Source organism: Culex pipiens, chromosome 2 (genome assembly GCF_016801865.2).
Source record: "Culex pipiens pallens isolate TS chromosome 2, TS_CPP_V2, whole genome shotgun sequence".
Lineage (NCBI taxonomy): Eukaryota > Metazoa > Arthropoda > Insecta > Diptera > Culicidae > Culex > Culex pipiens.
The window spans coordinates 14,549,138-14,561,120 of NC_068938.1; the positions used below are offsets into that span (position 1 = coordinate 14,549,138).

General features: G+C 42.0%; 3 protein-coding genes across 6 annotated transcripts; 1 reads left to right on the plus strand and 2 right to left on the minus strand.

Moving 5' to 3' along the window:
* Positions 1-1,781: 1,781 nt before the first annotated feature.
* LOC128093198 (uncharacterized) lies at positions 1,782-2,824 on the minus strand. 2 transcript variants are annotated; one of them, XM_052709208.1, is made up of 2 exons: positions 2,238-2,824; positions 1,782-2,141 (listed from the first exon to the last, which is right to left on the minus strand). In XM_052709208.1, the coding sequence occupies exons 1-2, from the start codon at positions 2,368-2,370 to the stop codon at positions 1,789-1,791; spliced, it is 486 nt and encodes a 161-aa protein (XP_052565168.1). In that variant the 5' UTR covers positions 2,371-2,824; the 3' UTR covers positions 1,782-1,788. The 2 variants fall into 2 exon arrangements, with proteins under 2 accessions (XP_052565168.1, XP_052565169.1); XM_052709209.1 differs by having other exon boundaries at positions 2,212-2,824.
* Positions 2,825-2,957: 133 nt separating this feature from the next.
* Positions 2,958-5,071, plus strand: LOC120413873 (FK506-binding protein 59). 3 transcript variants are annotated; one of them, XM_039574845.2, is made up of 4 exons: positions 2,958-3,111; positions 3,186-4,180; positions 4,241-4,489; positions 4,560-4,804. In XM_039574845.2, the coding sequence occupies exons 2-4, from the start codon at positions 3,236-3,238 to the stop codon at positions 4,560-4,562; spliced, it is 1,197 nt and encodes a 398-aa protein (XP_039430779.1). In that variant the 5' UTR covers positions 2,958-3,111; positions 3,186-3,235; the 3' UTR covers positions 4,563-4,804. The 3 variants fall into 3 exon arrangements, with proteins under 3 accessions (XP_039430779.1, XP_039430778.1, XP_039430777.1); XM_039574844.2 differs by having other exon boundaries at positions 4,608-4,804; XM_039574843.2 differs by having other exon boundaries at positions 2,959-3,111; positions 4,667-5,071.
* A 1,731-nt stretch (positions 5,072-6,802) lies between these two features.
* Positions 6,803-8,942, minus strand: LOC120413892 (zinc finger protein 569-like). Its single transcript, XM_039574868.2, has one exon. The coding sequence runs from the start codon at positions 8,857-8,859 to the stop codon at positions 6,871-6,873; it is 1,989 nt and encodes a 662-aa protein (XP_039430802.1). The 5' UTR covers positions 8,860-8,942; the 3' UTR covers positions 6,803-6,870.
* Between the last annotated feature and the right edge of the window lie 3,041 nt (positions 8,943-11,983).

Consider the following 11,983-nt stretch of genomic DNA (forward strand, 5'->3'; position numbering starts at 1 on the left):
CAGTTGAAACAGGAACAGAACAAAACAATCAATACATCGATCTCTAAACTAATTGCTCTAAAATCTCCTGTACCTATTAAGATTGTAGTCCCGATTTTTCTTAGTTGGCGGTATTACATGTCAGTAAATTTTGAAAAGATGAGAAGGTTACATGCCTTGCTCCATAAATGCAAAAAAGAATAATGTTGCAAAAAAAAAAGAATCAACAGTAAATAAAAGAAAAAACAATCCGAGCCTAACTTCGTGAAAATTGAAGTAGGTAAATAATTCAAACAACATACTTTGAAGTGCAAAAGTCAGTCTTTAAAAAAAAAATGACTTTAACATAATTTGTTAAATATTTTTTATATAAAACATGAATGTCTTAACTTATCTAAAATTTAACTGGTATAATTTCATATGTTGTCTTTTAATTTGTTATTTTAGACATTTAAAAAGATTTTTTTATGCTTTTCTAGTCATGACATGTATAAAAAATGTATTTTTAAGAGACTTATTTAATTTCAGATATTATATATAAAACCAAAGCACAACAAAGAACAAATAAAAATCTTTCAAACTATCTAAAAACTGCTATCCTTGCTTAGATTGAAGTGTAGATTAACACCAATGAATAGTATTGAGCTAATTCTATGATTCTAAGCTTGAAAATCATGCAAATATAATGAAAACATAGATTTTATTACTGTTTCAAAAATTTCCCGGGATCCCGGGAATTCCCGGGATTTCAAAAATATTTTTCCCGCTTCCCGGGAACTTCAAAACTCGGGAAAATTGGACGCCCTATTTGGAATAATGCCCTACACATGCTGATTCCTTTTGGTAACGATTACACTGAAAATATGCCACACTTTTTATTCAAGTGCCCAAACACTTGAATGATTGAATAAAGTCACATCGTAGATCTAATTAGTTTGTGTTTCAACATCAATCCAAACCACTATCAAATGCAAGTGTTAGGGCGATTGACTTTTTGGTATTTTTTAACACGTTATTTTCATTCGGGTGGCGCAAGCTTTTCAAGTATTTTGCTCATGAATTTGTCCCACCGTTTTGAACTATTCAAAGTGATGAGCAAAACACTTGAAATTCATCTTAAGATCTACCCAAAACAGGCACTATTCAAAGTCAACGTGATTATCCATATGAATTTAATGTGTTTCACTGATTGATTTTAGCGCGACTTTCATCGAAGGCTAGAAGCGAGGCTAGAACGAATAGCACAAAAAACTCTCCCGTCTTCAACTGGCCGGCCGGCGCAGTGGTAGCGTGCACGACTAGCAAGCGAGAACCTGTATATCGCTTGTACGTACTTTTATTTTTCAACACCATTTAAAATTCGAGTGTTTGGCTATTGACATTATTTCATGACCAATCACCGAAATTTCAAGTGTTTTGCGATTGATATTTGAGTGCTCTGTACAGCAGGGCCAGATCATGTGTAGAACACTTCGTTGAGCTGTGTAAGTTTTGCTCAGTGTACACTGAGCAAAACTTACACAGCTTAACGAAGTGTTCTACACATGATCTGGCCCTGCTGTACAGAGCACTCAAAAATCAATCGCAAAACACTTGAATTTTGGGCACCTTAAGATGCTGTCAATTCAATAGCACAACACTTGAATTTGATGTGTTGTGTCACATGAAAAACAACATTATATCTATCGGTTTTAAATAGTGTTTCCTTCTATAATCAATCCATGTTTGTGTGAAATAGAAAAGGATTTCGGTTTGTTAAAAATAGAAGAAGTTGCGTCATAAAATTAATTTGACAGCTTTTATTTTCTATCAACTTTGCTTGTCAAAAATGGAAATTTGTTTTTTTTTTTTGTTGATGAATTGTCTCTTCTTCCGGTTGTCCCTGCTCTCAGGATCGTCCTCCTGTTCAGGTTCGGGTTGTTCGCCACCACCGCTTTCTGCGGAGATGGAGGCCCCCGGGGAATCTTCTTGTTGATTCGGAACCGCGGTCGGTTCCATCGAATCAAACTGTGCCTTGACCATCCGAATGACGCATTGCTTGGCCCCTGGGTGGAATGCATTCGAATCCAGCTTCTCACCGATTCTCCAGCGCCCGGCGGGTGTTTTCCTTAATTTCATCAAACGCTTCCTGGTACGGCATCTGCAGCTCAATTGCATCCTTCCTGCAAATCATACAAAATAAATCCCAAAATCAAAACAAAACCCCACAAAAAAATCTTTCTCCCCATTCACCAAGTGGGTAAATCTGCGGAAAGCACCTCTATCGCCAAAGTTGGCCTCTTTCCGGGTCCGGGAGACCGAGCCCTTCCGCTGGCCATACGGACACAGCCTTGTGACGATGCTCGTCTTCGCGGCCACAAACCGGGCAAGCAATTTACTGGACAGGAACATGGCGGCAGCGAACTCACGCGGTCATTCAAGCCTGCGAAAAACGAACACACCGGACCGCCAAAACACAAATGAAGAAACGAAGCAATGTTTGCCGAAGCTGTCACGAAACTGCATTTCAAATCAAAACAAGATCAATTTCAAGTGTTTTCCTCATCACTTTGAATAGTTCAGCACAGTGGGGCAAATTCATGAACAAAACACTTGAAAAGTTTGATCCACCCGAATGAAAATAAGGTGTCAAAAAATACCAAAAAGTCAATCGCTAAAACACTTGAATTTGATAATGGATTGGATTGAAATTCAAACACAAACAAATTAGATCTAATATGTAGCTTTATTGAATCATTCAAGTGTTTGGGCACTTGACTAAAAAGTGTGGCGTATTTTCAGTGTACCTTATACAAGACCTTATAATAGTTTGGTGCAATCACGGTGCGATTTTTGAAGTGACAATCAAAACACATTTTTTCACAGTGCCTACTCTTCCAGAACTTTCATGCACTCTCTCTCGCGAGAGAGCATCGCCCCATCAAGAAAAAAAGGCAAAAACGCGCTGTGCGTGCCTTCTGTCAAACTGCGCTTTTCAACAAAAGGTTCGAGGTTCGCATAGTGCGGTGTGAGCTAATCGTAGTCGGCCTGATAATTTTTCATCGTGCGGTTTTTGCGGTTCAAATTGTCGAGGCTAGAAAACCGTCCGGCAGTCGGAGATATTCCACCAGAAGTGTGGTAACTTTGCTGGAGGTAGGTTCCGGGAGGGTTGAGTTTTTGGGTTTTTTCGTCACATGTTTTCTGTACACTTTTTTTCTTCCCGGCAGATTGTTCGATAACTCGGCACACACACAAACACACATACAGCAAGCCGAAAATGGCATTTGTCGATCTGTCCGGGGATGGCGGAGTCCAGAAGCAGATTCTGCAGGAGGGAAGTGGCGATGAGACGCCGTCGAGCGGATGCACGGTGTCGCTGCATTACACGGGGACGCTGGACTCGGACGGGAAGCAGTTTGACTCGAGCCGGGACCGGAACGAGCCGTTTGAGTTCAAGCTGGGCCAGGGATCGGTGATTAAGGCGTTCGACATGGGTGTGGCCACGATGAAGTTGGGCGAAAAGTGCGTGCTGAAGTGCGCCCCGGATTACGCGTATGGAGCTTCGGGAAGTCCGCCAAACATTCCTCCCAATTCGACGTTGAACTTTGAGCTGGAAATGTTGGGCTGGAAGGGGGAGGATTTGAGTCCGGGGTCGGACAAGAGTATCGAGCGGTTCGTGTTGACACCGGGGGAGGGCAAGAAGACTCCGAACGACGGAGCGCTGGTCAAAATTCATCTAGTCGGACGGCACGAGGGACGGATCTTCGAGGAACGGGACGTGGAGTTTAACCTGGGCGAGGGCGAAGAGGACGGCATCGTGTCCGGGGTGGAGATTGCACTGGAAAAGTTCAAAAAGGGCGAAACGGCCAAGCTGATCGTGAAGCCCAAGTTTGCGTATGGCGTGGATGGGAACAAAGAGCTGGGAGTTCCGGCGAACGCCACGCTAGAGTACACGATCACGATGAACGAGTTCGAACGGGAACCGGACAGCTGGAAGCTGGACGACGCCGAACGGATGACACAGGCCAAGCTGTTCAAGGAGAAGGGCACCAACTACTTCAAGGCTAACAAGTTCTCGCTCGCGCTCAAGATGTACGAAAAGTCCCGGAATTATGTGACGAGCTCGGACACGGACGAGTTCAAACAGTTCCAGCTGCTGATCTACCTGAACAAGGCGCTGTGCTACCAGAAGCTGAACAACCACGACGAAGCGCGCGATGCGGTGAGAGAGAACCCCTGAAGACCTCCTTCTTTCGCATTACTAATTGTCTTGAAATTTCAGTGCAACGAAGCGCTCAACATTGACAAGAAGAACGTGAAGGCGCTGTACCGGCGCGGTCAGTCCAGGCTGGCCCTGGGCGACTCGGAGAAGGCCCTCGAGGACTTTGTCGCTGTGCAGGAGCTCGAACCCGAGAACAAGGCTGCCCTCAACCAGGTCACGATCTGCAAGCAAAAGATCAAGGCGTACAACGACCAGCAAAAGAAGGTCTTTGCCGGGATGTTCACCAAGTTTGCCACGAGCGATAAGCAGGTGAGTTGAGCAGAAAAGAGTCGATTCATTCCCCCTCTCCCCGAACTATGATTTCTCGATTTCCAAGTAGTAATTGTACTTTCATTTTCAACCTTAAACAAAATATCCTCTTGAAAAGTAAAACACACTTTTACCCTAAAAAAATGCCCACGATCTGTTTCTAAACAAAAACCCAAGCGAGAGGACGAAGAGCTGAGCCGCCAGCCGGACGTGATGAAGCAGAACTTTGGCGAGTGGCGGGACGACGAGCGCGAGCACGAACCGACCCGCTTCGAGCAGGAGAACCCCGACGTCATCATGCTGAACGAGTCGCTGAAGGATTTTAGAAACATGTAAAACAACATGCCATCTTCTTTCCCCCCACAAACCAACAAACAAAAAACACACATTTAAGTCTTCATTCCCCCTTTCTACACTACAACCACACTCACACCCTTTCTATTTGCTTTGCTTTAAGGCAAGTCTCTCGGTAGAATTATACAACGTAAGTGAAAGAGTAAGGATTGCGCTTTTCGACACAACAAAACAAAAAAATTAACGAATTACACTTGAAATACAATTGCTAACAATTGAATGCTGAAACAGGTTTTGCAGTTATTTGGTAGAGAACGTCCCTTGCTGCGCAGACTTGCGGGAGAAGCTGGAACTTTGGTGTTTGATCAATAACTGACCTCCATTTTCTTCTAGGCGCGTTCCTCAAAGTTGAAGTTTCCAAGCAACCCACAACTTCGGCGTTTTAGCACTAGGGGAGGACGATGCCCTGGAGTTCACTATGTACTAACTAGAGTGTGGGATCGTGTGACGTGGGATGAGGAGATCAACGATCGGAAGTGTATACTGAGGATTGGGGGTCGTTTCTTCAACTATCACATCTTCAACGTACACTGTTCACACGAGGAATCATGCAATGGCGATGATGAAGCATTCTACGCAAAGTTCGACAGCTGTCCGCAAAAGGATGTGAGGATCGTCAATTGAAAGTTTGCAGAGGAAGAAAGGTACGAGACACGGAAAGACGTATTTCCTCAGACTCACGAGGACAATGGAAATGACGGATTCACTACTGTTGTAAAGAAAAGCCACCTGAAAATCACCTAACCAAGATGTGCGAAGAGCGGACATCAACACGTGGGACAAGATCTTCAACAAGTCAGTTCAACTACTTGCTTATGCCGACGACATCGACAAACGTGAGAGAGCTGATCATTCAGAGATCTTTAAGCTTTGAAATATGTTTACACCCGACTGAAAGCGGCCTGAAGGAGAAGAAGATGGTCGATCCGCAGTACTACCCGACTTAGATGAAGTTGATAGACGTGTTGTAAGAACGCTGGTGACTGCCGAAGCTGGTGATGTACAAAACACTGATTAGACCAGTGTTTCTCAACCGGTGAGGAATTCTCCCCTGGGGGGGAATTTGGCCATTGTTGGGGGGGAATGAGGATGCAATATAGAAATGTAATGCCTTTGAACAAAGAGCTTGCAAAAATAATCCATGTCTAGAACATTCAGTCAAACTATCGAATTGGAAAGAATATTAGAACTTTTTAAATAAAAGTTCTTTGGGTTTTTATACCCTTTCAAACATTAGCTATTTTTACAAAATAGAATGGGTTTGTAAACACATTTTTTCAAGTTTTTGTTCTATTTCTAAAAGATTGTTTTTATTTATACTCTCCTAAAATTTAACAGTTCTTTGAAGAATTAAAATGAACTTAGAAATTCTGAAAGTTTTTGCATTGCATTTTTAAAAGTAGATTTTATATTTTTTTGTGAGTGCTCTCATCTTGAGTTTTTTTTTAAGTATTTTGATTATCGTCAGTTATGTATAGATGCATGAACGAAAAGACCCTCGAATATTTTTTCAAGGAAGCATTTGCATTAATTCAATCAGGAACAGTTGGTTTATAAAAAAAAACAAATGTTGAAGATAACTGAACTGCACTTATCGCTTAAAATTGGAATATTTTTACAAAATCATAAATATAACCAGTTAATTTGAGTTTGCTCAAATCATACTTTTTTATAAACTTTCCAAACGTTTCTTTCACATCCAGAATATTTTTACTATATTTGAAAAAATCTCTCTGGATGAAAGTTTTATCAATTTTGGACTACATTGTGAAGTTTATTTCACAAACTGCATATTTATATGTTTTGCATGATTTTAGTTTTTTTATTGAAACTTCAGTCTTATGATAACAATTTAATCTTTAATTATGAAATTTGTTTAAAATTTGTTCCAAATTTAAGGGGGGAATGAAGTTCATGAAAATTAGCCAAGGGGGGAATGGAACGAAAAAGGTTGAGAAACACTGGATTAGACAGTTGACCATTTATTTGAGTCGAATCTACAAAAAACATTCAAACACGTTAAAACCCTAAACCTCCTGCCCCTGCAGCTGGTGCTTCTGCGCGTGGATCAACAGCTCGCGCTTCCTGATGAACCCCACCAAACAGTGATCGCATCGATACGGCCGCTCCCCAGTATGAATTCCCATCTCGTGCCGCTTCCGGTCGGTCACGTGCGAAAACTGCTTGCCGCAAGACTCGTACCGGCAGGTGTACGGCTTCGCGCCCGTGTGCGAGCGCACATGCAAATCGTGCTTCGCCTTGACGGCAAACTTCTTCTCGCAGAAGGCGCACTGGTACGGGAAGCTGGTCGGATGTACGCCGTTCAGGTGCTTCCGCAGCTGGAAGCGGAACTGGAACCGGGCCGGGCATTGCTCGCACGCAAAGTCTCGCCGCTCGTCGTGCGTGAGCTGGTGCGCTTTGAGGAGGTTTGGCGTGCGGAAGGCCTTACCGCAGACTTCGCACGGATGCAGGGGCGACGCTGACTGGGAGTGGACGAGGCGTTCGTGATCGCGGAGCTTTGACGGGATGAGAAACGGCTCGCCGCAGTGGCTGCAAATGTGTTTCTTCTTGAGGGTGCGATTGCGGTGAAGGAGCAGTAGAGGGTGAGAGCTGAAGTTGCGTTGACATACGGAGCACACGAACTGTTCGCTGGTGCGCTGGGAGAGGTTGATGACCCGGCGGGGCGCGTGCTGATCCTCCACGTGGGCCATCAGTTCCGGTTCCTGGTCGAAAATGGACGAGCATCGGAGAAAGCAGCATGCGAAGCCGGAGTTTTTGCTACTTTGTTGCGGTTTTGTCTGTGCAGAGTTCTTCTTTTCTTTGGCTGAATAATCTACAACATCGGTGTGATTCGGCGTATGTTTGAAGTGGTTCACGATCTGGAACTTTCTAATGTAAACCAGCTGGCACAGCTTGCAGTAGAAGAGCTTCTTGACGTGTCGACACAACGTCTTGTGGGTGCTCAGCGATCCGGAAGTTCGGTACGATTCGAGACAGACATCGCAGAATGGGTTACCCTCGATCCTGTTATCTTTGTTGTGCTCTTGGCGGGCGTGTTCGAGAAGCTGTTTCGTAGATTGGAAGTACATGCCACAGACACAGCAGCGTTCGGAACCCTCCACAACCGTAATGATCCGGTGCTGTTCAAAATCTTCAATCGAGCTGATCAGTTTGTCCTCCGGAAGCTTCAAGTGATTGGTTTCACTCTCCAGGTCTGCATCGGTAAACTCAATCTCGATGTCCAAACCTTCGGCGGGAGGCGGCTCAACGCAAGCATCTTCGTCTTCATCCGGTTCAATTCCGTCGTCACTCGATCTATGAGCCGGACTTTCTTCCATGTGCAGCATGAGAGATTCTTTGTCAATGAAGCTCAACTGGCATAGCTTACAAACCAACAGCTCTTTGGTCGAGTAGTGTTCTCGATGCTTGTTCAGCTCTTCTACACTGTTAAACTCCCTGCCACAATTGGAACAACCCTGTCCGGAGACTTCCCCCCTCCGTGGATGACTTCCTTCAACATGATCCCGCAACTCTACCACATCGCAACAGATCAGCTCACACCCGCAGCATCTTTCCCCCCGGAACTCCACATAGTCAAAGTGCTCAAAAGCCAAATGTGTAACAATCAACCCATCCGCCGGCATCACAAACCTATTAACCGCGCCATCTCCCTCCTCCAGAAACTCCTCCTCGTCAAACTGGTTCTCGTCCTCCTCGATTATCTCCAGCTTCACCTCCGCACTCGCAAACCTCCGCCGTGTCGACTCCACCAGGCGCACCCGTTCCCGGAACCGATAGCAGCTATCCAGCAGCACCAGGCAATCCTCCGTGCAAATGTCCAACGAGCCGCGCGATTCCAGGTTCAGATTCACCTGTGCCACCTCGCAAACGGCATCGGCCAGCGTAAGGAGCACGCCATCGTCGACGAAGCTGGCCCCTTCCAGCAGCGATACGGTCGGTCCCCGGCTGGAACAGAAGCGGCATGGAGGCGACAGTTCCGACGGCGCCGCGATCATTGTTACGTGATTTTATTGGATTTTTTATTTCGCGCTCTGTTTTGGTTGCACCGGCGAATCGCGCGAAGACGAAAATGAAAACAAACAGCGCGATGATTTTATTTGGCAGTGCTGCCAGCAGAGAAGGAACTTTTATGGTTTTCGATGTTTTAGATACACTGAAGTTTGAATGTATTTAAAATATTTTATTTTATCGAGAAATTAAAAGTGCAACATGGAGTTAAACTTTCTGTCTAGCAGCTGTGAAGTATTCCATGACAGCTGTGAAAGTTTCACTCCATGTTACCGGCTCACATCTCTCTTTTTAATTTCTCGATTCAAATTTTCCGCCCCGTTTTCCATCCCTTCAAACGTCTTTTTATCATTTAAGTTATTTTAATGTAAAAATACCGAAAATACTCGAAAAATACCTTTTTTATTTATACATTTAAATAACTACTAATAACTATATAAGGGTTTGAAGGCTCAAGCTAAGTATTTGTAGCGCATGATTTTCTTTACTCCCCAAAAGAAGTTAACAGTTCAGTTTGAGCTTAAGAGCGAGTCCACGAGCAAAGCATACCCATCTCGCATCGACCTCATCAATCTGGCTGAAATTTTCAGGGGTTGTTTGTACATATAAAACTAGCATCTGGCCAAAATATGAGCACTCTAGGTCAACGGGAAGTGGGGCAAATCGGGAAATCTGAAAGGGCTTGAAAAATGCAACAAAATGCAGAGAGAAGCATCCCAATTGGTTAAATCTAAAGGGAGTTATTGGCATTTTAATGAAAAAATAGCATAATTTTCAAACTCAAATAAAAAAGTGTTCCATCCAGATATCAACTCGGTTCGACCTGCAGCTTGTAGGGGACGTCTGGGACTACCATCTGAGAATGAGAACGCTTTGGGTAAGGCAGTTTAACACATCACATAGACACTTTTACTTTTAGTGATTTTTTTCGCTGTAAATTTTGGCTCGGGAAACCCCTTAGATCCCATTTTTTGGTTACAATTTTATCATATTCGTGTTCCTGAGACAATTTCACAATAGAAACATGCATAAACATGTTTATTATCATCCATTTTAGCCCTTTAAAAAATGAATGTTTAAAAAAATCTTCGATTCACATTTATTTCAAATCAAATTCGTTTCCAAGGATACTAAATGACACCAGAAAAAAAGCAGTTTCTTATTTTTTTTTTAACTTTCATTTTTTAAAGCGTTGAAATGGATGAAAATAAACATGTTTATGCATGTTTCTATTGTGAAATTGTCTCAGGAACACGAATATGATAAAATTGTAACCAAAAAATGGGATCTAAGGGGTCCCCCGAGCAAAAATTTACAACCAAAAACTTCTCTAAAAGTAAAAGTGTCTATTCAATATGTTAAACTGCCTTACCCAAAGCGTTCTCATTCTCAGATGGTAGTCCCAAATGTCCCCTACAAGCTGCAGGTCGAACCGAGTTGATAGCTGGATGGAACACTTTTTTATTTGAGTTTGAAAATTATGCTATTTTTCATTAAAATGCCAATAACTCCCTTTAGATTTAACCAATTGGGATGTTTCTCCCTGCATTTTGTTGCATTTTTCAAGCCCTTTCAGATGCAATTTGAATTTTGAAATTAAATTGAATTTTGCCCAAGTTATAGCCTTTTTAAGATTTTTGACGTTTTTGAACCTTCAAACTTTGTGTCCCGATTTGCCCCACTTCCCGTTGACCTAGAGTGCTCATATTTTGGCCAGATGCTAGTTTTATATGTACAAACAACCCCTGAAAGTTTCCAAACGACGTCCCATACAAAGGGGTATGCCCTGTTCGTGGACTCGCTCTTAAGTGACAGTGCGTGCGCTTGAAATTCTTGGGAAAAATAATAAAACTGTTGAAAAAAAATGTGAAATTTCTAAAATTAAGGTATTAAGATAAAAATTTAAAACATGATCAAATAAAATAAACGAAACTTTAAAAACTTAGAAATTTAAAATTATTGGCGAAGATTTTGAATAATCAAATACTGTAGGTTTTAAATTTTAATTATTATTAATAACTTAGTTTTTGAATTGTTTAATATTTTTCATATGATTATTTCCGATTTCCTTATTCTAATTTTTTTCAATTATTTATTTAATTTGTGTATAATCTGTAGAGCTTTATAACCGAAAATTAACCCACACATGTGTCATAGAAGTTGGTTTGTTTGCATCAGAAACTTTTTGAAACATTTTGAAAATTTACTCTAGAAATCTACTTTCTCTTTCTCGCAAAAGTTATTTATCATGTGATTTCTAACTGGTTTTTTGATTGACCGCCGGATGCCAGCCTACATGTTTCACATGACTCTGACAGCTCGAGCTCGATCGTTGTTTGCATCAGGACACTGTGACGGGGATTATTTGATTTTTGAGTTAAATCGTAGTGCCCTATGTAAATTTTTATATAAGACGGTAAAAACACGATTAAAAGCCATTTCTGACCACTTTTTTTTATTTTAATGCAAAAAAAAATTGATAAGACAACATAGTTTCCTTGAAACGTGCTGTCGAGTAGGACATTTTCTATCGATAAGGGCCGCGAAGTAAATTTTTAAAAATTGTTTTAAAAATCAATCATTGTACTCAGAAAAATAAGCTTTATCGTTGTGAACAATAAAATCAGCAATTCAAGATACACTCAACCCCCGGTGGTTGGTCACTTTTTCCTTTGACACTTTTTTAGTTTGTACCCCGTTGGTTGGTCAAAGTCAAACTAAAAAGTGACGAACCGTCACTTTTTACACGGAACTCACATTTTCTATAAAACCAAACGTTTGGTAGTGGGTGTGAGCTCCGTGTAAATAGTGTGTCAAACTAAAAAGTTACCCCGTTCGTTTGACAACAATTGGGGTCAAACCATTGGGGTTTCAGTGTAATTTTAGGACAAAATTAGTTTTGAAAATCCGAATAACGCCGTTTTTTCTTCTTTACGCACTCCACTGTAACTAAAAATTGCTGTTTTCTGAGTGCATTTTCGATTTTTTCAGTTTAATTCCGCGGTTACATAAAAATTATACATGTGACACATTTTCCGGCGGCAAAAATGACACGATTCGACTGATAGGTTGTACATTTTAACTATATTTATTCGTTTTTTCATTGGTCCA